This window comes from Panthera leo, chromosome F2 (assembly GCF_018350215.1).
Source record: "Panthera leo isolate Ple1 chromosome F2, P.leo_Ple1_pat1.1, whole genome shotgun sequence".
Lineage (NCBI taxonomy): Eukaryota > Metazoa > Chordata > Mammalia > Carnivora > Felidae > Panthera > Panthera leo.
Window position 1 is genome coordinate 44,283,335 of NC_056695.1, and position 25,740 is coordinate 44,309,074.

The following is a 25,740-nucleotide window of genomic DNA, read 5'->3' on the forward strand; positions in this document are numbered from 1 at the left end:
GTCCGGCCCCCTGGCCCCTTCCACCTCCCGGCGGCAACCTTCCCTCGCAGGTGCGCCCGGCACCCCGGCGCTCCGCTGTGCGCTTGCGCTCTGCCCCCGCCAGAGCCGGGGCAGCCGCCGGAGAAGCTTCTGCGTCGCCGGTGCAGTTTGCGCGGGATCCGAGCTCCTGGCCGACGCTCGCGCCAGGCTGGGACAGGTGGCTGCGCTCACCCACAAGGCCGCCCTTCTGCCCGCGATGGGCTGCTCCAGCAGCGCCCTCAACAAGGCCGGCGACGGCAACAGGCTCCGCAGCGGTGAGCAGGGGACCCGGCTCCACCCTTGCCCGGGCCTCGGGGTCGCCTTGCTCCCTAGGGTTCCGAAAGGTGCGACCCGCCCGGCAGGGGGCGGGCTGCTCGCTGAGGACGGGAGTGGAACCCAGGGCAGAGCGCCCCTCCCTCCCGAACCCCGGAGCGCGGGTGCTGGAGCTGCGGCGTGGAGGTCCCGGTGCGCCCCAGCCGCGCGCGCTGCCGGACGCGGGAGGCCGAGGGCCGGGCCCGGGGTTATCCGCGGGGCGAGCGGGGAGGTGGCGTTAAACCCCTACCGCGCTTGGCCGGGGGTTCCCTTAAACAGATGAGTAATGTCCTGCCCTTACAAGATGTGCTATTTAATCTCCTAAAAGTACGAACTTTCAGATCATATAAAGCTGCAAATTCCCTGGGAACCATTAGTTTCTGGTTCTAAGGAGAAACGTGATCCCCGTTTTTCTACCAAGACCTTGCCCTTCCGTCAGCATTTCAGCATCAGAGATGGTAACGGATGCGGAGAGCACAGATGGACATTCACTCCATCAAGTAGGATCCTGCACTTTTGAAGAGGTCAGATACACTTCCCCTGCCCTTCGCTTCAGTGTTTCTTGACGAATATGCGTGCCATATAAAGCGGTCATCACCGAAATTCAACAAATATATTTTGAGCGTCTATTATGCGATAGCCAGGTGCCTGGCTAGATGCTGGAGATACAAGTGACCCTACTTTTGAGGGTCAGGGATAGAAGAGACAGGCAATAAACAAGTTAAACGAATGATTAAGATACGTTTCTGACCGTGGTAAATCCTGTGAAAAGAGTAAGCAGATTAATGAACTAGAGAATGGGTTTTATAAGCACTTCTTAGATTTTGAATGGCTGACATTTTGGATAAAGCTTCGAAGGTTAAGTAAATTCCTTCAAATTAGTTTGCAGTCATATTCAAGGCTAACTGTAGGGGAAAATTTGCACTCAAGTTCATTCTTTTCCACAGGTCTTCTTTTAGCATCTTGTGTTATTCCAATAACACAGAAATGTCTTTCTCCCTGATTTTGTAGTAGCACAGGGTTTTCGTGAATGCTGTTTCAGAGTTGAGACACCGTGTCCTAGTTAGAAGTATGTTGCGTTGAATTCATTTTCGTGGTGTGTGATAATTTATTTTTAATTTCAGTAGATAACAGAAAGCAATAAAAAGTTTAGAAATAAGCAAAGTAATTAAAGCCATGTTTAAGTGTGATTCCAAACCCTTTGTCTCTGACAATGCAAAGTGAAGAAATATCCATTCCTTGTGTACAATAGTTGCTGACCTTTCTCCTAAAGAAAAGAAAGCCTCTGTACCCCAAATATGCTCTCAAGAGGCCAGTGCAAAAAGTTAGTTAATTGATTAATTAGAGGCTAGTACAAGGAGCAATTTCTTTAACGTTTCATTTTATTTTATGAAGTCAGGTGGATTTTGCATCCTGCTCTATGATAAATCCTTGTTGGTTTCAGTATGAAAAATTGAGGAAAATTGATGCTTCAAGAAAGGTACACCATATTTGGTTTTTCTCATCCCCCTCCATGGTCCCAGATATCCTAGGAGTAACATACTGATTTTAAAAGCAGAGAACTAAATCGTCATAGATTTTTTTTTGATAAAAACATGACTGAGGGGAATGTTACTCTTAGGGAAGGGCAAAAGTATCCAAAAGGGGGAAAGGGTTTTTAATCCTCTCAAAAAATAATGAACAAAGTTTTTTAAAAAAAAACAAAACTTTATCACCAGTATTAATAACTGTCTACATAAGTCACACCTTTTCATTTTTTATTCATGCTTTCATCATTGTTCTAAGTTTTCACAGATGTTGTTCTGAAAGAAATATTTAAACGCCTGACAACCAGTTTCAGTGCATTGAAAATTAATTAATACGCTACATAAACTGCTCAATGCGTGTATTAAATCAGTCAACAGGTGCATTTTGCTTTTGATGCCCAATCACACAATACTCTCTTGTAATTGGATACTATTGTGTGTTCATCAGCATTTCAATGCTGATCCATGATCTTGGAGGCTCAATAAATAATTCATTCCTGTTTCTGCAGCTCAAAACTTCTTTAAATCCTATATATAATCCTAAGTCTGTGGGTATGAGCTTTTAGATGAAAAAATCTAAGTATATTAAATGTCCTGTATATGCATTTACTCACTGTACCCCTGGTGCCTAACAATATTTGGCGCATAGTTGTTGAATGAATTACTTCATTTAATCTTTTTTTTTTTTTAATTTTTTTTTTAATGTTTATTTATTTTTGAGACAGAGACAGAGCATGAACAGGGGAGGGTCAGAGAGAGAGGGAGACACAGAATCCGAAACAGGCTCCAGGCTCTGAGCCGTCAGCACAGAGCCCGACGCGGGGCTCGAACTCACGGACCTGAGCCAAAGCTGGACGCTTAACCGACTGAGCCACCCAGGCACCCCCATTTAATCTTTAAGACAATACTATGACTAAGTATTATGATCATCTCCATTTCACACATAAGGAGCCCTGTGACCTTGGGCAAATTATCTACTCTTAAAAGTCAGAGCTAGGCTTTGAATTCAGGTACTCTGATTCCAGAGCTTGACTTCTTTCTCTTTAAACCACCTGTGATAACTAGATTTAAATCTGATTTATTTTATTTTTTTTTATTTTTTTTAATGTTTATTTATTTTTGAGAGAGAGAGAAAGAGAGAGAGAGACAGACAGTGTGTGAGCAGGGAAGGGGCAGAGAGAGAGGGAGACACAGAATCCAAAGCAGACTCCAGGCTCCTAGCTTTCCTCACAGAGCCTGAAATGGGGCTTGAACTCACCAACAGTGAGATAATGACCTGACGGAAGTCAGATACTTAACTGACTGACCCACCCGGGCACCCCGATTTAAATCTGATTTAAATTTCAGATCACTCTGGATCCCCATTAGAGGTGTGTTCATCCACTATGCAAACAACAAAAGAAATACAATAAAATGTAATAGAGCATTATAATTTAATAAATTTAATAATATAATCACAATATTATAATCCCTAAATAAGATATGTATTGTAATATATTATACAGATGTGATATATAACTTATAAATTTATTGGATATTAATATATAATATACATATTTTAACACATATTTGTTTACCCCTAGATAAGTTGGTAAAATATGAAGCTTATATATATTACTTCCAACTATAAACTAGAAATATTTGGGGGACATTTGTTTAACCCTAGAGGTTTTTTTTAATGTTTATTTATTTATTTTGAGAGAGAGAGAGAGCAGGGAAGGGGCAGAGAGAGAGGGAGGAAGAGAGAATCCCAAGCAGGCTCCGTACTGCCAGCGCAGAGCCCAATGTGGGGCTCAAACCCATGAACCATGAGGGGCGCCTGGGTGGCTCAGTCGGTTGGGCGGCCGACTTCGGCTCAGGTCATGATCTCGCGGTCCGTGAGTTCGAGCCCCGCGTCGGGCTCTGTGCTGACAGCTCGGAGCCTGGAGCCTGTTTCCGATTCTGTGTCTCCCTCTCTCTGACCCTCCCCCGTTCATGCTCTGTCTCTCTCTGTCTCAAAAATAAATAAACATTAAAAAAAAAAAAAAAAACTTAAAAAAAAAAAACCCATGAACCATGAGATCATGACCTGAGCTGAACCGAAGAGCTGGACTCAGTCAATGGACTGAGCCACCCAGGTGCCCCTAACCTTAGATGTACATAGATGTAGAGAAACTACCAGCGTCCTCCCATAGAGATACAGATAATCTTCCTATCATGCCAGAGATTCTTTAAATTTACAGTATCAACCTTTAAAAAAATTTTTTTAATGTTTATTTACTTTTTGAGAGAGAGAGAGAAGGCATGTGGGAGGAGCAGACGGGGGAAGACAGAGGATCCAAAGTGGGCTCTGCGTTGACAGCAAATAGCCAGATGTAGCGCTTGAACTCATGAACCAGGAGATCATGACCTATGCCAAAGTCGGATGCTTAATCGACTGAGCCACCCAGGCACCCATCACAATATCAACCTTAAAACCCTATGGGTTGATGTTAAAATATATGAACTAGCCTGTAAACTGGATTTGTGTTGACAGTTCTGCCCAACTTAATTTTCTGTAACTGGCTTAAGAACTGTTGTACATGATGCAGTATTAGCCTATAAGCAAAAGAATCATTAAATAATGGGTTGGCGTAGGTTACCTCTGAGATCTCTTATAGCTCTAAAATCCTATAGCATTAAAATATGAAGCTGTTTATTTTCTGGGCTTAAGTTTAAATCAGGTAGCAGCTACTTGGTTAGGTTGCTGTTAGGCTGAATAGGAAAAATCCATTCTACCGATCACACAGATGCATTTGTTCTGACCCAACAGACACCAGATGACTGACTAGGGAAAGAGGTGCGGAGGGATCAGGACAAAGGTGGATAGTCAACTAACTACCCAGTGCTACTCAAAGTGTAGAGCAGGGCCTGGTACATGGTACGCATAGATTTTTACTCAATGCCTTAAAATGTGCAAGGAAAGAGGCTTTTCTTTCCAGAAGGACTATTAGACAGATTGAGTGGAATTTCTTATGTTTGTGGAAGCAAATTCTAATTATTAGGGCAATATTCTATTCACAATTGCTGTTCTTTTCAGAGCCCCACGGATCTGATGGAATCTGAACACAAAGGTTTTGTTGATTTTACAGACTAATGGACCCACAGGTGTCTAGGTCTTTGTATCCGAACCTTCCTCCCTGCCAGCCTTCTGTGTACATGCACAATTATTGCTTTTCTCTTTCCTAATATAAATCGCCATCCGTTTCTGGCAGACTTTCTTCCTGAGATCTTACAGCTTAAGCACCAGCATTGACAAAGTAAATAGATGGTAATTATTGACAAATTCATTGCTAGGTTAATGTGTACATTTTCACCGACAGCTATAATCATTTGTTTATTCTCACCTGAACTCTTGCTAGCTGCTTGGAGTCCATGTTACCTAGGCAATAGAATGAGGCTTGAATTTCATGCTGTTATGTGAATTGTTCTTTGTTCTGTGGAGATACCTTCAGCCTTCAACCAATATTTTCACATAGTGACATTTCAGTCCTAAGCAGACATTTTTTCTTTGTAATTGAAGAATAAACATCAAGATTAAAACTCATTAAAAAAATTTTTTTAATGTTTATCTTTGAGAGAGAGAGAGACAGAGTGTGAGTGGGCAAGGGGTAGAAAGAGAGGGAGACACAGAATCCGAAGCAGGCTCCAGGCTCCGAGCTATCAGCACAGAGCCGGAAGCGTGGCTTGAACTCACGAACCGTGAGATCATGACCTGAGCTGAAGTCAGACGCTTAACCAACTGAGCCACTCAGGTGCCCCAAAACTCATTTTAATGGACTTTCCTTGCATGCAGATGTTATATAAATGGGGTTTCTTTCTTGAAAATGCTAGAAGTAGGAACCAAGTCTTGTATGTCTTTGTGTCCCCTCTAGAGCCTGGCATACAGAGGATGTTTGGCAAGTTTTTGTTGTAGGGTGGTTATTACATACAGCTAATTAAAATGGAACATAAGAATTGCATACATGGGGGCGCCTGGGTGGCTCAAAGGATTGGGCGTCCAGGCCTAGATTTCGGCTCAGGTCTGGATCTCACAGTTTATGGGTTCAAGCCCCATGTCAGGCTCTGCGCTGACAGTGCAGAGCCTCCTTGGGATTCCGTCTCTCTCTGCTCTGCTCTTTCTCTCTCAAAAATAAATAAATAAACTTTTTAACAAAGAGGGAATTGCTTGAGTGGTTCAAAAATTTGCAAACAGTTGAAAAATGCATGCTGTGAAAAGTATACCTCCGGTCCTGTTTGCACCAGCTACTTAGTTCCAATCACACCCATGGGTAAATACTTTTATTAGGTGGGGTTTTTTTTAATTTTTCTAAAGTTTCCTTATACATTGTAAATATTGTTTCCCTCTCTAATCTTCATTATAAAATGTATTATACCCACCGTTCTTCACCTTGTTCTTTTCACCTAACAAGACGGACATCTTTCTATCTTGATATATAGAGAACGTCTTTCTCCTTTTTTATCCTTGCTTAATAATCCAGCGTGTGATTTGTTTAACCAGTCCCCTATTGATAGGCATTTGGTTTGCTTCCAATTTTTTCTAGTGCAAACAAGGCTGCAACGAATTCCTTTATATATGCATCATTTTGAATGTGTTCAAGCACAGCTGTAGAACAATTTCCCAGAAGTGGCATTATTGGATTAAAGGGTATGTGCATTTATGATTTTGACGGATATCTGCCTAAATGCCTTCCATAAGACTTGTACCAGTTTACACTCTCCTCAACAGTATAGTTCTCTCTCTCTCTCTCTCTGCCCCTCCCTTGCGCGCACACACACACACACACACACACACACACACACACTCTGTCTCTCAAAAATAAATAAACATTTAAAGAAAACTAAAAAATAAAAGGGGCGCCTGGGTGGCTTAGTTGGTTGAGCCTCCAATTTCGGCTCAGGTCATGATCTAGCTGTTCGTGAGTCTGAGCCCCACATCAGGCTCTGTGCTGACGTCTCAGAGCCTGGAGCCTGCTTTGGATTCTGTGTCTCCTTCTCTGTCTCTGCCCCTCCCCTGCTCACACTCTTCTCTGTCTCTCTCTCTCAAAGATAACATTACAAAAAAACAATTTTTTTTTGAAACATTTCAGTAAGTTTCTTATAAAATTGAAGGACTTTCGAGATTAGTGCAGCCACATCAAAACATAGGTGTGAAGAAGTCAGGAGACAAAGCAGGAGCTCCCCTTGGTTCCAGATACTTTGGACTGTGATCTCATTTAATCTCCACAAGAGCCTTCTGAAGCAAACATCTGTATCACCAAATGCAGCTAGGAAACTACAGCTTCATGGGGATAAATAGCTTGTCCGAGATCTCAGAGCTAGCAAGTGATAGGGCTGAAGCCCAGTGTGTGTGACTCAGAAGCTGCTACTCTTTTCACAGTCCAGTTCCATCTGGAGTCTAGTCCACTTCTGCGATAACTCATTGTATGGCCTTCCCTGTAGGAAAAACACAATCCATATTTGTTTGGTGGGTGGATGGGAGAATGGATGGATTGACAGAGATGGGGACTCAGGGGAGTGAGAAGTCCTATTTAGAAAAGCACAGGGAAAACAACAACAGCCAAATGATGGAAAGAACCCAAATGTCCATCAACTGATGAATAGATAAAGAAGATGTGGTTTGTAGATACAATGGAATCCTGCTCAGCAATGAGAAAGAATTAAATCTTGCCATTTTCAACACTGTGGATGGAACTGGAGGGTATTATGTGAAGTGAAATAAGTCAGTCAGAGAAAGACCGATATCGTATGTTTTCACTCATATGTGGATCTTGAGAAACTGAACAGAAGACGTTGGGGAAAGGGAAAGGAAAAAATAGTTTCAAACAGAGAGGGAGGCAAACTATAAGAGACTCTTAAATACAGAGAACAACTGAGGGTTGATGGCAGGGGTGGGGGAGAAGGGAAAATGGGTGATGGGCATTGAGGAGGGCACTTGCTAGGATGAGCACTGGCTGTTGTGTGTAAGCGATGAATCATGGGAATCTACTCTCAAAGCCAAGGGCACACTGTATACGCTGTGTGGTTAGCTAACTTGACAGTAAATGATTTAAAAAAAAAAAAGGCAGAGGGAGAGTAGGAATCAGGACCCAGGTAATAACAGAAACTGGAAGGAAACATTGGTTGAGGTGGGCTTGGGAAGAGAATAGGTTGTGAAGAGGGTCTCCTAATCAGGCAGGAGAAGGTCAACACAGCAAAACAAAGCTTTATTGTGTTCTTTTAATTCATGTTCCTGTAAGGTTGCCACATGTCCCAGGTATTATCCACAGTTTCACTTCTGTGTTAATGTTTTATAACATCAAGTTTAAAATAAAAACCTAACACTTGTGGGGGGTTACTGAAAGGCTCACCAAAACTGATAAAAGCATCAAACTTGGCCAGGCTTCAAAAGCTGGTGTGTTTAACTGCATGTAGTTCTAGGTAATTTTTTTAAGCAAAATACCAGAATATAGCTCTCCAGGTGAGTGTTAATGTCTGGGAAGTATCAAAATGACCTCAGAAGCTTCTTTACAGGGGTGCCTGGGTGGCTCAGTCAGTTAACCGTCCAACTTCAGCTTAGGTCATGATCTCGCAGTTCATGGGTTCAAGCCCTGTATCAAGCTCTGTGCTGACAGCTCAGAGCCTGGAGCCTGCTTCGGATTCTGTGTCTCCCTCTCTTTCTGCCCCTCCCCCACTCATTCATTTTCTCTCTCTCTCTCAAAAATAAGTAAACATTAAAAACAAAAAGAAGCTTCTTTACGTTCCCAGGGATGTTGCTATTGTTCACATTCTTTGAACCCCTCCTTGGGAGTTTACATCAGGTTCTGGAGTTCATTCTTTTGTATATATTCAAGGGTGTCAGAGGTTTGCCCTTTAAAGATTAAGATTGAAAAGAAAAACCACATTGTGTTAAACAGCTAAACACCCATGGGAATTACTTTATGAAGGTAAACAAAATAGGCCAGGCGATGCCAGTGTGCTCAGAAACAAGGAGTGGTCATTGGAAAAAGGCAAGGAAAAGAAAGGGCAGCCTGTGTTGTAGGGGCAACTTCAGCTGACATCACTTTCTTCCCCATGGAAGGACCCAAGGATCTGTGGGTCCCCAGGATAACTGGGCTGGGCTGTGGTGACTGGGTGGCTGGAGTCCCACACCTAGGAGGGATGACCCTCTTTTCTCAAGACTACATACTCAACAGTTCCTTATGGCTGCTCCTCTGTCCTGGCTTCTCTAATGAGACAAAAGAACTCAAGACCCAATAACATGTTCTTCATTCATACTGAACACTGCTTGACATTCAAATCTGTATGGCTCTGAAAACTTGCTTGAGATGAGCACATTATATCAGGCTAGTTTAGATAAATGGAGTGTCCAAATGTACATTAAGTAGAAAAGTCAAGATGCAAGAAGATCAAGAAGCATCCGTAGACAGCAAAATGGCACCCCTGCCCTATCGATCTACTGTAGGGTCACCAAAACTCACATTTCATTTATAAACAATGTACTCTGTAGCCATGACAGTGTAGAACAGTGTAGAACATGACAAAGCAGACATCAAAACAGCACGAATTAACACCATCCAAGATAGATATAAAATGAACATGACCTCATAAGCCAAAGATGGAAATGACTCATGTTCAAGAGACCACTCAACAAGCCTTCTCTATGACCTGAACCCCTAGTATTTCCTGGCTTCTTTGTAGCTGTTCCTTTTGCCTCGCCCCTAAGTACCCCCTTTCCCAGACCCCCCTCTCTCAGTGACGGACCTGTCTCCTCTCCACTAAAAGAAGTGTCCTTGACATCCACTTCCTTGGATGTAGCATCAAACCAAGGTTTTTTTGTTTGTTTGTTTGTTTGTTTTTGACTATCAATTAATAGTCTGTTCCCCTCATCAGGATTTTCCCGTGTGGTGACAATACTTTCTCAAGCCTGTAATATATTTTTCCTTACACTGAGTGAAAATGTTTTCTTCAGAGGCTTGCCTTTAAAACTTCCTCTTAAAGGGTCCCTGCAAGATGAGAACATTCCACGCTTTGCAGACAGCCCTGATTGATCTGTCATTGTTACGTTCTCAGCCTTGCCCACCTAAATACTCCTCTAGTTCTGTTGATGGTGACAGCAATATATTTGTCCCTGTGTTGCATGTATCAGAGTCCCCCAGCCTGTGAGAATGAGTTTCAGTGTGCCAGCATTTCTTCCAGCCCTTAAGGCAGCTGGGCAGGGAGGGACCTTGCTGTTATTGATAGTGATAAGGAACTCTTTCTCCTTTTCCCTTTAGTTGATTTTGGGGAGGGGAGCTATTCTTACCGTTTCCATTTTCCTAAGACTGATAGGAACCACATAGTTTCTTTTGGCTAATTTCCTTTTCCTTTGCAGTGGAGTAGTAGCCTCTATAGACTAGATGGTTATGAGAGGATTTGAACGTGAGTGTGTTTGTGTGTGTGTGTGTGTGTGTGTGTGTGTGTGTGTGTGTGTAAATTTCAGCATATGGGAGACCGTATAGAGTGCTGATTAAGAATGTGGGTCTGGAGTTAGACTGGCTTCAAATCCTGGTTCATGATAACTTATTAGTGGTATAACTTTGAGCCACTCAATCTCCTTGTGCCTCAGTGACTTCATCTGTAAAACGGAATTAACAATAGTACCTGTTTCATAGACTTGTTCTAAGGAATAAAATCAGTTAATACATACAAAGCACTTAGAGGTAGCCTAAATAGTGCTTAGAATAAGGATTGACAAACTTACCTGCTGGCCAAATCCAGCCCACCACTTGTTTTCGTAAATGAAGTTTTATAGGAACACAATTATGTCTATTCATTTACATGTCATTTGACTGCTTTCTTACCATGGTGACAGAGTTGAGTAGTTGCAATAATGACCCCAATCCAGCAAAGCTGAAAACATTTACTGTCTGTCCCTTTACAGAAAAAAAAAATTGCTGACCCCTACCTAGAATATTGCCTAGTAAGTCCTCAATAAAAATTGCCTGTCATTAACATCAATTTTAGTAAATCTCAATTTTTTTTGTATTGCTTTTCCAAGATCAAGTTTTGTTTTTTTTCCTCAAGATCAAGTTCTAAATCCTGGAGTTTGTTGATTTCCTGACATTTTCGTTTTGGTAAATTTGTAAAAGGAAAGGAACTGTTAAAAATATTAAGTTAGTAATAAGGGCACCTGGTGGCTCAGTCGGTTAAGTGTACGACTTCAGTTCAGGTCATGATCTCGCGGTTTGTGGGTTCGAGCCCTGCGTCAGGCTCTGTGCTGACAGCTCAGAGCCTGGAGCCTGCTTCAGATTCTCCCTCTCTCTCTGCCCCTCCTCGGCTCATTCTCTATCTCTTTCTCTCTCTCAAAAATAAATAAACATTTGAAAAAAATCTTTAAAAAATTGTCTTTAAAAAAACTATTAAGTTAGTAGTAGCACAAGTGGTACAAAAATAGCAAAAAATCATAAAAGTGGAATGGGAATGATCCAACTTTATGAAACGGTTTTTCTAAAGCTAGCAGATGTTACATTGCTAGGTTACATGCTCTTGTACTTTTGCTGCTATATTAAAAAAAAAACTTTTATTTTAGAAAAGTTTTAGATTTACAGAAAATTCATGAAAGTAGTGCAGAGAGTTCTCATGTCCCCCCATACCCACTTTCCCTTATTACTAACATCTTGCATGAGTAGGGCAGGCTTGTCACAATGAATGAACCAATGCTGATACATTATTATTTTAAAAAATTGTTTTAAGGTTTTTATTTATTTTTGAGACAGAGAAACAGAGCATGAGTGGGGGAGGGGCAAAGGGAGAGAGAGAGACAGAATTTGAAACAGGCTTCAGGCTCTGAGCTGTCAGCACAGAACCCGATGCAGGGCTCGAACTCACAAACCATGAGATGGTGACCTGAGCTGAAGTTGGACACTTAACTGACTGAGCCACCCAGGCGCCCCACTGATACATTATTATTTACCAAAGTCCATGCTTTATTCAGATTTCCTCAGTTTTTCTCTAATGTCCTATTTCTGTTCTAGAGTCCCATTCAGGATTCCACACTACAGTTAGTTGTTGTGTTTCCTTAGGCCCCTCTTGACTATGACAGTTTCTCAGACTTGTTTTCGATGACCTTGACAGTTTTGAGTACTGGTCAGGTATTTTGAGGACCATCCCTCAATGGGATTTATCTGTTGCTTTTCTTATGATGCTCCTAGGCTTGTGGGTTTTGGGAGGAAGACCACAGAGGTAAAGTGCCCTTCACATCACATCATATCAAGGGTACAAGTTCTCAGTGTGACTTATTACTGCCTCGTAAGCTTTTCTAAGATTCTGAAGCTTGAAGAAGGGTGAACGTAGATTTTTGTTTTATACTCTAGTCTTACTGAAATCTTATAGTTAAAAATTTTTTTAATTTTTTTAATGTTTATTTATCTTTGAGAGAGAGAGAGGGAGAGAGCAGGGGAGGAGCAGGAAGAGAGACACAGAATCTGAAGCAGGATCCATCCAGACTCTGAGTTGTCAGCACAGAGCCTGACCTGGGGCTCGAATCCATGACCTGTGAGATCATGACCTGTGCTGAAGTCGGATGCTTAACCGACTTACCTTGTGGAGTTTTTAGGAAGATTGAGTGAGATAATCCACAAAAAGCTCTAGGCAAAATGCCTCAATAAACATCAGCCACAAGGCCTGTTCAGGTTGGTGAAGTGTCGCAACTTATGCCTGTTAGAGACATGATCTTCACTTTCTCCCTCCTCGTCCTTGCTCATCGAGATGCCTTTGATTTCGTAGACTTGATTTCTGCCCAAATGTTGGATCCCCGTGTGCCAGTAATGACCATCAGTCAATGAAGCTGTCTTTTTTTAGTGGTGAATACTGTTGATAATTTCAAAAGTGATGTTTTCTGCAACAGCTTCTTTGAAGTAAGAGTCTATTTTCTAGGAGTCTAAAAGAAATAAAATGAAATTGGAAAATCTTTTCTGAAGGAGGTAACTATTTGTCATTACTTGGCTCTGTAGCTTTTAGATATCAGCCTTCCCCCTCTTCAGGCCCTACATCTCCATGTATGCTCATCAAGTGTTCCAGAAGTGTCTCTCCAACTACATGTTCTTGTTTCTTTATAGTTAAATTTCCACATTAGGTTTACCTTCATATTTTATCAAATTTACTTTGTGATGGTCAAAACTAAGTTTAAATGTATCAAACCAGGTAGTTCTATTAAAAAAGATAGCTTGTTCCGGGTGCCTGGTGGCTCAGTCAGTTAAGCATCAGACTTTAGCTCAGGTCATGATCTCACTGTTCATGGGTTCGAGCCCTGCATCAGGCAGTGTTGACAAATCCTCTGTCTCCCTCTCCCTCTGTCCCTCTGTTGCTCACGTGCTCGCTCTCTCTCTCAAAAATAAATAAACATTAAAAAAAAAAAAAAGAAGCTTCATGGGTGCCTGGGTGGGGCTCAGTTGGTTAGGCATCCAACTCTTGATTTTGGCTCAGGTCATGATCTCATGGTTCGTGAGTTCGAGCCCCACGTTGGGCTCTGCACTGACAGTGCTGAGCCTGCTTGGGATTCTCTCTGCCCCTTCCCTGCCCATGCTCTTTCTCTCAAAATAAATAAATAAATAAATAACATTTAAAAAATTATTTTAAAAAAATATGGCTTTTCCGATTTTTATTTACCGTCTCTAGGATTTTTTTTGCCTGATGGTTTCACACTTCAGTTACATGGGGTATTGCTTAAGTTCATCTCTCTTCAACATGAATGCCCTGCCAACATCTACTGACTGACAGAACGCGCCCTTGGGGCTTAGCATTTGTGCCATGGCCCGCGAGGAAAGTGTTTTTACATACTTTAGTGAGGGAAGAGCACAGACACATCTAGAATAGCTCCACTAGTAGCCCCACAAATGTTTGTTGGATAAATGATACGATGAAAGTGAGGAGAAAACAAAGAAAGAAAATGGGAAAGAAGATGAGTAGACTCTTCCCTTGGGGCTGACTCATGTGGCATCTGGGTTCCCAAAGCCCAAAAGCTGCAGGAACCTAGAAATGGTGGCAGCAAGGGAAAATACCAGGGAACCACCCCCCCCCCCCCCCCCCCCCCCACCATTCTCATTGATTCTCTAGAAAACCCAGCAGACAAACCAGTGAGGTCTCTGGGATGCCTGATGGGTCATAGCCATGGGATAGGAAATATTGACCTCAAGTTTTTCTCCTCGCTGGGTAGAAACTTTTCATTTCTGATTAGGGTAATGAACGGAGTTGAAAAGCTTCCATTGTAATGTGAATTTCAGGTATGTTAGCTCTAGTTCTAATCCCTTCTGTAATGTTGCCTAGTATTTAACTTCTTTGTGTGCCTATCACAACGGTGCTTACAACCAGGGTTCTGTTAGTTCAGCTGTCACAACAAATTTGTGCATGGATCAACTTACAACAGAATCAAGAGAGATAATGAGCACCAAAGGATTAGGCCCAGAGCAGTGTATGATTTGATAAAATGTAGGGTTCAGAAAACAGACACATCTTTAAACAACTTTGGATGTGGAAACAATGCATCTCTCCACAATATTTATTATATAGTAATACAGATTAGGCACAGAATGTCTTCTGTGTGTGGACCAAAAAATCTCACTGCTTCAAGTTAGAGTGCTAGAAGAAATGATGTAGTACCTTCTTCTACCTCAAGGAGGTATATCTGGGATTCACAAAACCACACAGACAGAGCATGTGGAGATTCTTGGGTGAGAGGTAAGGCATAGGTACCAAGTCGTACTTAGTGAGGGAAGTAGCCATTATTTGAATTTCCATGCAGACAGTAAACTTTTTTTTTTCTGACAATAAACTTAAGGATGGAAGGGACCAGATCTTCCTTGTCAACCGCTGTAAACTGCTCAGCTCAGAAGAGGCATATTAGGCACTCGAATACTTGAATTCAGTGAATAAGTGAAATCAAAGCCAACAAACAGAATGAAAGAGATTTATTTATAAAAAGCTGCCGGTGGACTTTATTAATGCCAGTCAAGTCCTGCCTGACATTATGAATACTATCACATTATTGATCAATAATCACATTAAAAAAAATTTTTTTTAATGTTTTTATCTTATTTTTGAGACAGAGACAGAGCATGAGCAGGGGAGGGGCAGAGAGGGAGACACAGAATCCAAAGCAGGCTCCAGGCTCTGAGCTCTCAGCACAGAGCCTGACGCGGGGCTTGAACTCATGACCTGTGCTGAAGTCGGATGCCCAACCGACTGAGCCACCCAGACACCCCTATCAGTAATCACATTTTAAAACTTACCATGGTAACGACACAATTCTGTAGGTTAACATTGACAGTTTTATAGTGTTTAGAGGACTATTTATCCAAGCTCTTTATTTTTTTTTTTTTTAATTTTTTTTTCAACGTTTTTAATTTATTTTTTTGGGACAGAGAGAGACAGAGCATGAACGGGGGAGGGTCAGAGAGAGAGAGGGAGACACAGAATCGGAAACAGGCTCCAGGCTCCGAGCCATCAGCCCAGAGCCCGACGCGGGGCTCGAACTCACGGACCGCGAGATCGTGACCTGGCTGAAGTCGGACGCTTGACCGACTGCGCCACCCAGGCGCCCCTATCCAAGCTCTTTAATGTTGACGTTCATTCTTTCTGTTGCTCAGTTAGCTGTAATTTATTTGACAGGGGCCACCACTAGACCACACAGGACCTTTGTGAAATTAGAAAAAGATGCCCTCCCCACCCCTGACACATGCAGCCTTGCAGCCTGCAGGTGCACAAAGGCTGGAGTTGAGCTCTCTCTCTCTCTCTCTTTCTCTCCCTCTCAGCAGAATGCCTTGTGCAGTGAAACCCGCACCTGCCTAGCTGTATGCTGCTCTCCCCAGTTTACTGAGTACCTTCTCACATCACACACCGTATTGGGGAATACGCATATTATCACCTCAGTCAATTCTCCAAAGAGGCCTGAAAGGCAGCTCTCATATTCCCATTTTACAGATAAGGAAACTGAGGTCTAGAGAGGTTAGGAGCTTGTCTAGATTGCACAGTTGAATAAACGGTGAAATCAAGATTCACATCCAACATCAGAACAGTCTGGAATGCACTGTTCCAGCTGAAGAGGAGGAAGATCAAACAGATCCAAAAATCCTACTTCCCTCAGCGGCTGGGGATAAAAACATTCTGAAGGATATGCAGTCTGGTGCCTGAGAGGAAGTGTTTGTGGCAACTGTAGACTTCATTGCTGTATTCTCTGAGAGGCGGTTTGAAATTACCATTTATTTTCCAACCTTTTCAGTTTTTTACTTCGATCTCTTTTTTTCTGAATAAGCTTACAGAAAGGTACCGATACTAGAATGAATGAAATTACCTTACGTGTCTGCCCACCATAATGTCTTCCTTTCTAGGGCCATCAAGTGAGGTATGATACCGGTGACGGCTAGCATGGACTGTCACTCAGTGGTGCCGGTCACTGTGCCGGTGCTTTCCACTAGCAATGTGATGCATGGAGTCCTCACAACGACTCTGCTGATACTGTTCCCATTTTACAGGTGGTGAAACTGAGGCACAAAAAAGGCTTAATCAGGCTAGTGAGTACAGGAATCAGGACTCGAACCCGCCACATTATGGGTGTTGTCTTCAAGGTCATATGATCTCTGCCCTGCCTTTCAAAACAGATTGTGCTCTTCTCTTGCATAGGAAAAAAGAACTTTGGGGCTATTAGGTAAGAACTATTACCTCCAGGGGCACCTGAGTGGCTCATTTGGTTAAGCGTCCAACTTCACCTCACGTCATGATCTCACAGTTCATGGGTTCAAGCCCCATGTCAGGCTCTGTGCTGACAGGTCAGAGCCTGGAGCCTGCTTTGGATTCTGACTCTCTCTCTCCCTCTCTCTGCCCCTCCCTTATTTTCTCTCTCTCTCTCTCTCAAAAATAAGTAAATAGGGGCGCCTGGGTGGCGCAGTCGGTTAAGCGTCCGACTTCAGCCAGGTCACGATCTCGCGGTCCGTGAGTTCGAGCCCCGCGTCAGGCTCTGGGCTGATGGCTCGGAGCCTGGAGCCTGTTTCCGATTCTGTGTCTCCCTCTCTCTCTGCCCCTCCCCCGTTCATGCTCTGTCTCTCTCTGTCCCAAAAATAAAAAAAAAAAAAAAAAAAAAAGTTGAAAAAAAAAAAAAAGAGTTGAGATTTAATAAAACTGATCATTAAAAAAAAAATAAGTAAATAAACATTAAAAAACAAAGGAGAAATAAAAAAAAAAAAAGAACTATTACCTCCAAAATACATTCCTTTCAAAATTCAAGCAGAATGCAGTTAATTAATATAAATACAAAATGAATGTGGTGTCACTAAACTTTTCTCTTTTATTTTTTTTTTTTGGTGATTATTTTATTTATTTTTAATTTTTTTCCTCAAGTTTTTATTTAAATTCCAGTTAGTTAACACAGAGTGCAATATTATAGTTTCAGGTGTAGAACTGAGTGATTCATCACTTTCATACAACACCCAGTGCTCATCACAAAACTGCCCTCCTTAGTACCCATCACCCATCTAGCCCATCCCCCATCCACCTCCCCTCCAGTAATCCTCAGTTTTGTTCTCTATAGTTAAGATTTGGTGATTAAAAAAAAAAAAAGTTTTGGTGATCATTTTATTTATTTATTTGTAAAAGTTTATTGACTTATTTTGAGAGAGAGAGAGAGAGAGCAGGGGAAGGGCAGATAGAAAATCACAAGCAGCCTCTGTGCTGCCAGCATGGAGCCTGACGCAGAGCTCGAACTCACGAACCGCGAGATCATGACCTGAACCAAAAGCAAGAGTCAGATGTCTTAACCGACTGAGCTACCCAGGTGCCCCAAGATTTGGTGATCATTTTTAAGATGTTTTATCTCCTTTGAGCTACCTTAGAAAAATATTAGAGACAGTGACATTCTACTGTAATATTTCCCAGTTTGGCTGACTATTTTCAGGTTATATTATAAAAATATTACATGTCAAGGACATTTGCCTACTTCAAGTATATCAATAAGATTAGGAAAAGTACCTAAGAATGAAAATTGATACTGTGATCATGAGCATAAATATTCTAGTTATGGCAAAAATTGATAGAACACTTGAGTATTTGTGACACTATTCATGGAAAATAACTTTTTATAAAACTTTTGTTTTTGGAGAAGAAAACTTGACTTAGTCTGATAGCATAATATGTTTTTCAAAATATAGAATTGGGTGACTTTGGTTTGGGTGTGTTGACACATTTCCCCCCCCCCCCATGGCTTTCTCCTCTAGAAGAATGATGCCTTTAGAATGCATCCACAGCTGGCACAGTTGGATGAAAGTCGTTCATGTCATTTAACTGACAGTACTAATCACCGTAATAACTATTTTACCAGAAAATATAATTTGGCAGACATCTGTGATTAGTATACTAACACATTTCCTTGTTAATTTCCTTAGACAACCCTCACCAGAACATCCTTCGTGTGATCTGAATGAATCGTCTTGTCATAATGAATTATTTTGTAGGCCTGAGAAATCACTTTTATTAAGTTGCCTTAAGTGCTATTAATTTGAAAACCTTCTTCATGATGAGGCCTGAGGGAGAGGCGTAGGATAGCTCTTCTCCCTATTCTGACATATGACCCCTGGGGGGCCCACAGCCAGGACCCTGAATTTCCCCACATCCTTCCCAAACTCTGCTTCTCTAAGCCTCAGCTTGAATTACTCTCCACCCAGGGCTTCCCACCCAGCCCCACAGGCTGGGTGGGAAATGATTTAGTGTGAACACATGTATTAAGAAGAGAAACAATTGGCAGTGAGTTGAATTAATGACAACACATAAACTGAGGAAGTGAAGACAATGACAATTATTATTTCAGGGAAATACAAAAAGAAATTTACGCAGAGTAAGAGCTTACTGTTTGGCTCAGTTCTTCCTAGCAGACATACTCATTCTACGGACATGCACTTGAATGTTGATTTACCCAAATTACAACATGATTACTATGTTAAATGATTGCTAATATATAGTTGGTGAATTGAAAGGAAATGTTAGTGTGTAATGGGAGAGGGTGTGGTGATAGAGGTAGGAGGAGAAGGAACCGAAGCCTTTATTTTCCAGAGTGGGAGTTCATTAAAAAGCCCAAACCGAAAAATCGTGAAGTAGCAATTTGCTTAGAGATATAGAAGAAAAATATCCCTTCAGACAGCTAAAAGAATTAAAATATTTGCCCCTAGGGAAGGGGAAATGGGAGAGGAGATCTGAGTATTGGTTGTGCATTTTACATTAGATAAGCGATATTCAGTATAAATGTATGCATATGTAACTGGGGTGAGGAGTAACTTAGGGAAAAAATATTAAAACAATTTTTTTTACATTTATTTATTTTTGAGAGACAGAGACAAAGCACAAGTGGGGGAGGGGCAGAGAAAGAATGAGACAGAATCTGAAACAGGCTCCAGGCTCTGAGCTCTCGGCACAGACCAGACATGGGGCTCGAACCCACAAATCGTGAGATCATGACCTGAGCTGAAGTTCATGCTGAACCAGCAGAGCCACCCACGTGCCCCAGGGAAAAAAGATTTAAAAAAAGAAGAAAAGAAAAACAATCTTTGGGGGGAGAAAAAGGGTAGAAGTATATCACCTAGAGGTCCATTTTAACATGTTGGTTTATTTTCTCTCAGTGTTTTCACCATCTATTTGTGATTTACTTTTTCTTCCTCCCCCTTTCCCTTCCAATCATTGACATTGCTATACTCATACTATATGTGAAATTGGTAGCTAACTTACTGAGCAGTTAAGTGCACGCAAGACCTTGTGCCAATACACATTTTATATGCATCATTTCGTTTGATTAACCCAACTGTGCGTGCCAATATTTTAACTTATTATATCATAAATATATTTTTTAAGTTTTATATATTTATTTTGAGAGAAACAGAGATAGTGTGAGAAGGGGAGGGGCAGAGAGAGAGAGAGAGGGAGAGAGAGAATCCAAGCAGGCTCCATGCTGTCAGCGCTGAGCCAGACGTGGGGCTCGAACCCACGAAACCACGAGATCGTGACCTGAGGTGAAACCAACAATGGGATGCTCAACTGACTGAGCCACCCAGGTGCCCCATAAATATTTTCTTATATTAACATATCATCTTCATAACCATCTTTTTTCATGGTGCAGTAATATTCCATCCAGCAGAATATTTATCTTTTCCCCAACTTATTAGACTTTTAAGTTGTTTTTAATTTTTGCTATTGTGAAGAATACTGAGATGATATATATATCAAAAAATATATATTTTCCTGACATTTGTGCTTTTAGGATAAATTTCCAGAAGGAGGATTACTGGGTCAAAGAGTATAATCATGTTGCCAAGTTGCTTAGCTGTCTAGGGCACTTTTGTGTTCCTCCTTTAATGTTGATGCCTCGTGCAGCCTTGAGATGGGGGGGAGAGAGAGATTCACTGCCATTTTACAGATGTGACAATTAGGAGCTAAGTCCCCAAGGTCACACAGCTGGGGGAAGAGCCAGAATTACAATGCATGGTTCCCAACTCTTTCTTGATTTCTGCCCCCCAGATGAAATGAAATGCAGGTTGAACTGTCCCTGCCACTTTCCTTCCCAGACATCTTGATCTTTACCAAGTGGAGCTTCTCCGTCATGGGGCCCTTTCCTTCCACTGAGGCCCATTCTGCTTTGGGAAAAAGTAAGACCTCTGTAGCAGCCCAACACCACACACCAAAATCTTCTAAGGCTAAGGGTGAGAAGGAGAAAGACCATGAGAAAAAGCAAAGTGAAATGTGCTTATTGAGAATGTGGGAATGTGTCTAAGGAGCAAACAAGAAAATATTGTAGTTTTGGAGGACATGTTAGAGCTGAACACAGTAAAGAAGTTTGACTTGGGGAATGTTTAGGTCATGGTATGGCCTCTCTTTACTCAACTATACACAGGACTCTCTCTTTTAAGTTTGTTTATTTATTTTGGGGGCGGGGAGAAGGGCAGAGAGAGAGAGAGGGAAGGAGAGAGAGAATCCAAAGCAGGCTCCACACTGTCAGTGCAGAGCCAAATGCGGGACTCAGTCTCACGCACCCTGAGACCATGACCTGAGCAGAAATCAAGAGTCGGACTCTTCAAGAGTCGGACGCTTAACCGATAGAGCTACCCAGGCGTCCCACCACCGGACTCTCTTAAATCTACTTCTTTTTTTTTTATGTTTATTTATTTTTGAGAGAGAGAGAGACAGAGCACGAGCAGGGGAGGGTCAGAGAGCGAGGGAGACCCAGAATCCGAAGCAGGCTCCAGGCTCTGAGCTGTCAGCACAGAGCCCAACGTGGGGCTCAAACTCATGAATGGTGAGATCATGACCTGAGCCGAAGTGGGATGCTTAACCGACTGAGCCACCCTGGCGCCCCTTAAATCTACTACTTGATTGTGATATATTTTCTGAGGATAGAAACTAACCAAAAATTTGTATTTTTTCTTTTTCAAGTGAATATTCAAAAAGTAACTTTGCATATCTATTTTTCAACCATAGAAGAAAGTGAGTCCTGTTTTGCCCAACCCAAACCACATACTCCGGGAAAAGAATCATCTACTCTTTACGGCAAGGTACAAAAGGAAAGTCCTCCTCCATTAGAGAAGCTCAAGATTTCAGCAGCGTCTACAGCTAATGGTGTTAAATCCCTCTGGGAACAGCCCCTGGCAGATGATACTACAGACCCACCAGGACCTACAGAAGACGCTCAGCCTTTAGAAGGACCCAGGGAATCTGAGCCACTTCAGCCACATGTCAAAGATGATACTCCCGGAGCAGGAGAGAAGAATGACACGGAAGCAGTGACAGAGGCTCAGTCTTTAAAAGGAAATGCTGAGACTGAATCTGTAGGAAGAGATAGCAAGTATCAGCCGTCAAGGATCACAGGAGAGAGGGACTCTCCTGGAGCAGTGGAAGGTACTGAGAATCCACAAACTGCCAGAGAGATGAAACCTCTAGGAACAGCGGAGAAAGTTCCTCCTCTGGAAGCAGCTAGAGAGCCACAACCTCAAGAAGCAATGGGAAAGGGTGAACAGACCCAGCTCCCAAAAACAGTTCCCAAGGAGAATGAATCTCCAGAAGGATTGGAAGGGGGTCAGTTTGTGGAAATGGCTGGAGAGCAGAAACTTCAAGAAACATTGGGAAAAGATGAGCAATCCCAACTTCTAGAAACAATTCCCAAAGAGAGTGAATCTCCAGAAACATTGGAAGGAAGCCAGTTTGTGGAGACAGCTGGAGAGCGGCAACTTCAAGAAACAGTGATAAAAGATGAACAATCCCAACTTCTAGAAACAATTCCCAAAGAGAATGAAACACCAGAAGTATTGGAGGAAAGTCAGTTTGTGGAAACAGCTGTAAACAATGATTTGCTCCATAAAACTCCTGATGGTCTAGGAAACATGGAGCAGATTCAACCTGAAGGAATAGTTGGAAGCACGGAGCATCCAGTGGGAATTCTAGAAACAGGAGCTAATATGGAAACGGTCAGGAAAATTCACACTAATGAAGAGGACCAACACATTGAAGGTAAAAGTGATGTTGTCCAAAATTCAGGGTTGTTTAGATGTGCTACGTAAGAGATCATCCCTGGGGATCTCTATTTCAGGGGTTTGAACTTCATTTTACCCAAACCAAAAAGACTTCCATACCTGAAAAACAAGCTCTTAGCTTTCTAGCAAAAATTTTCTAAACCATAGTCCGTGTCTGAAATTTTTAACCTGGAGTTTCATTGTTGAATACACTTGGATGTTGAAGGCAACATGTTAAAATTTCTGAGTTTTTCTGAGTTCGCTTTTCATCAGGCCCCATGGAGGGTACGAGGATCCAAAGTAAAGACGAATAGGTGGTTAGTGGGGGAATTAAGCTTCTAATGAAAGAATACCCACATAATGGATCTTACACTATAATTTTCATCTTTGCCAATCTTATCCTTAGAAAATTACGGTCAGTCTGCTTGTGTCCTCATATAGTCCTCTTGTCTTTCTGGGAAGACTGGAGGAAATGTATTATGTCTTGGTAAAATGTGTTTTTAAAATGTACCTCACCAGCATAAAACAAAGGGTATCCATACTGTTCTTTATTAGAATTCTAATTTAAAAATAACATTTCTTCTGGGACATGATTTACATTTTGGTAAATTTTAGCTTCATACTACAGCATAATTAAATAAAGCACACATCTGTCTGTTTCTTGATTCATTTATTACCCCAGCAGTTTTTGAGTGCTAATCATATGCCAAGTTCTAGGGGTACAGGAGATAGGCCCTGTCCTCACGGTGCTCATAGGCTAGCGGGAAGAAGGCAGAATGGAAACAAGTTACCACAATCTATTGAGGTAAGTGCTTTAATGAAGGTATAGAAAAGTGCTCCAGGAAAAACAGGGCAGATGTACTTGTTGCACTAGGGTTAGCAAACTCAAGTCGTTAGGGCCTAGGATAATGACCGTGAGTGAAGCGAGGGGCACATGTTATGGCATGGGGAGCCCTGGGGACCGTGGTGAACAGGAGCACTGTCCTAGCAAAAGAGGCACCGCTTCTTGGCTCCATCCATGAGCATGGGGGTCAGTGTGGCCCATTCTGATTTCTTAGGGAGACAGATTTGTATCTACAACGTCCAGACTTTTAAATATTTGCAATCTTTTTTTTTTTAATCTCTCTTTTTTTAATGTTTGTTTTTGAGAGAGAGAGAAAAAGAGACAGAGTGCCAGCAAGGGAGGGGCAGAGAGAGAGGGAGACACAGAATCTGAAGTAGGCTCCAGGCTCAGAGCTGTCAGCACAGAGCCCGACGCAGGGCTCAAAGTCATGAACCGTGAGATCATGACCTGAGCTGAAGGTGCCCCAGGGCAGTTGCCTTTCTAGATACCATCAGAGAAATTTATTAATTTGACCTAAAGAGCAGAAACTGCCCCACTGGAAGTCAGCTGTGAGGTGCTTTATTGTCAATGATAAATGAGAGTATCTTAATATCTCCTTTGGTTACTTTTCCAGGTGAGACAGGAGAAAAAGTTGAAACAGAGATGGAGGATGAGAAAGTAAGTGAAGGGACTGGAACAAAAGAAGAAGAAACAGGGGAAGCTGTGGACCTTTCAGCAGCCATGTAGATGGATGTGGTAGCAGAAGGATGAATAGGCACAGGTGTTGTGATAGAAAATGTAGTGAAGTGTGTGACTTCGGATCTGATTGTGTCTATAAATGTCTATGTGTTTTATACAAGGAGTATGGTTATCATGTTCTTGATTACATTGTTCCATAAAACTGCTAAGCTGTAAACAGTTTTCTCAGGCACTTAGAATAGTTATACATTTAGAACTACAGTAGCCACGGCCAGTAAGGACTGGGGTATAGGATCACTGAAGAGTGTGAGGGTGTTTTCTTCACTGTGGCAACACGTCCATTCGGTTCAGAAAATGACACCCTAAAAAGAAAGTATAAACCTTAGGTGTAGGTGGCTAGAGAAAGGAGTTAAATTTTAGGGAGCATATGATAATCAAGTAACACAGTTATAATTACAACGGGATAAGAATGAACAACAACATCAGGGCAAAATATATCTAGTGGGTTTTTCTTTTTTATTTCGTTTTTTTTTTTTTTTTTTTTTTTTCCTGTTGCAGAATTTAAAGCTGGTAGGAACCTACTCACCTTAAGTCTGTCTACTACCATAGACTCTTATTTATGTCAAAGGAGTGCAGTCTCTGGTGCTGTTGCAAGATCAGGCATTTCCACACTGAAAGGCTACACGTTTTTCCAGGTGCCATTTTAAATCAGTTGTTGATTTTACACTTATGTGAAGCGTTTCATTGGTGTTATCCTTTTAACTGACATTAAAGGCGTTTGAAACTTATTGACTTTTAAACGTATTTCAGAGACAACAGACAGCAAGAATTAAAACCTAGATTTGCTGCCTATGTGGAATTTATTCCCTGGGTCCTGTTTTGTTTTGTTTTTCAGATTGCTGTGGCTTAATGTTAGGCTTTAGAGGTAGAAAGGAGCTAAGAAATCAAGATTTAGAAACCATTTATAATATTGCATTAATGTTAAAATGATGCACCATTGAAAGTTACTTTTCACGAATTCTTCCTAAGTTGCCAAGGGATTTTGGTAAAAGATTATACATGAATATAGTAATGACAATAGCAATCTTGTCTACCATTGAGGACCTGTGTTTATGTATATCAGGATAGAATTATATTCTGGAAACATTTTCTTTCCTTTTCTTATTTGTAAATGTGTATTTTTAAGATAACTGCTCAGATGAATTAACTAGACTCTGTTATTTTTAATTTTTTTTAAATTTAGTTAACATATCATGCAATATTGGTTTCAGGTTTAGAATTCAGTGATTCATCACTTACATACAGCACCCAGTGCTCATCACAAGTGACCTACTTACTACCCATCACCCACAGCCCATCTGCCACCCACCTCCCTCCATCAACCCTCAGTTTGTTCTCTGTTGTTAAGGTCTCTTGTGGTTTGTTTCCCTCTCTTCTTTCTCACCACCCCCCCCACCGTTCATCTGTTTTGTTTCTTAAATTTCACATATGGGTGGAATCATATGGCATTTGTCTTTCTTGGATTTGACTTATTTCACTTAGCAAAATATATTCTAGCTCCATCCACATCATTGCAAATGGCAAGATTTCATTCTTTTTGACGGCCGAGTAATATTCCATTGTATATAAATAATCTCTTCTTTATCCATTCATCAGTAGACTCTTTTACTTTGGCTTTTATATTAAAATGACTACTAAGATGACTTGTAATTAATTTCAAGAATATAGCATACAGGGAAGAATTATCTTTATTCTGATTTTAATATTAGTTTATGTTTCTGACTTTAGAGTTGAAGTAGACAACAAGAGGGGGTACTTGAGTAGATGATGTCCCCCTTTCTGCAAAGTA

The 25,740-nt window shown here is 41.6% G+C and overlaps 1 protein-coding gene across 2 annotated transcripts; it reads left to right on the top strand.

Moving 5' to 3' along the window:
- The first annotated feature begins 146 nt into the window (after nucleotides 1–146).
- ERICH5 (glutamate rich 5) lies at nucleotides 147–25,152 on the top strand. Of its 2 annotated transcripts, none has more exons than XM_042923665.1 (3): nucleotides 147–293; nucleotides 21,342–22,367; nucleotides 23,827–25,152. In XM_042923665.1, the coding sequence occupies exons 1-3, from the start codon at nucleotides 236–238 to the stop codon at nucleotides 23,937–23,939; spliced, it is 1,197 nt and encodes a 398-aa protein (XP_042779599.1). In that variant the 5' UTR covers nucleotides 147–235; the 3' UTR covers nucleotides 23,940–25,152. The 2 variants fall into 2 exon arrangements, with proteins under 2 accessions (XP_042779599.1, XP_042779600.1); XM_042923666.1 differs by lacking the exon at nucleotides 147–293 and adding an exon at nucleotides 6,433–6,522.
- The last annotated feature ends 588 nt before the right edge of the window (nucleotides 25,153–25,740 follow it).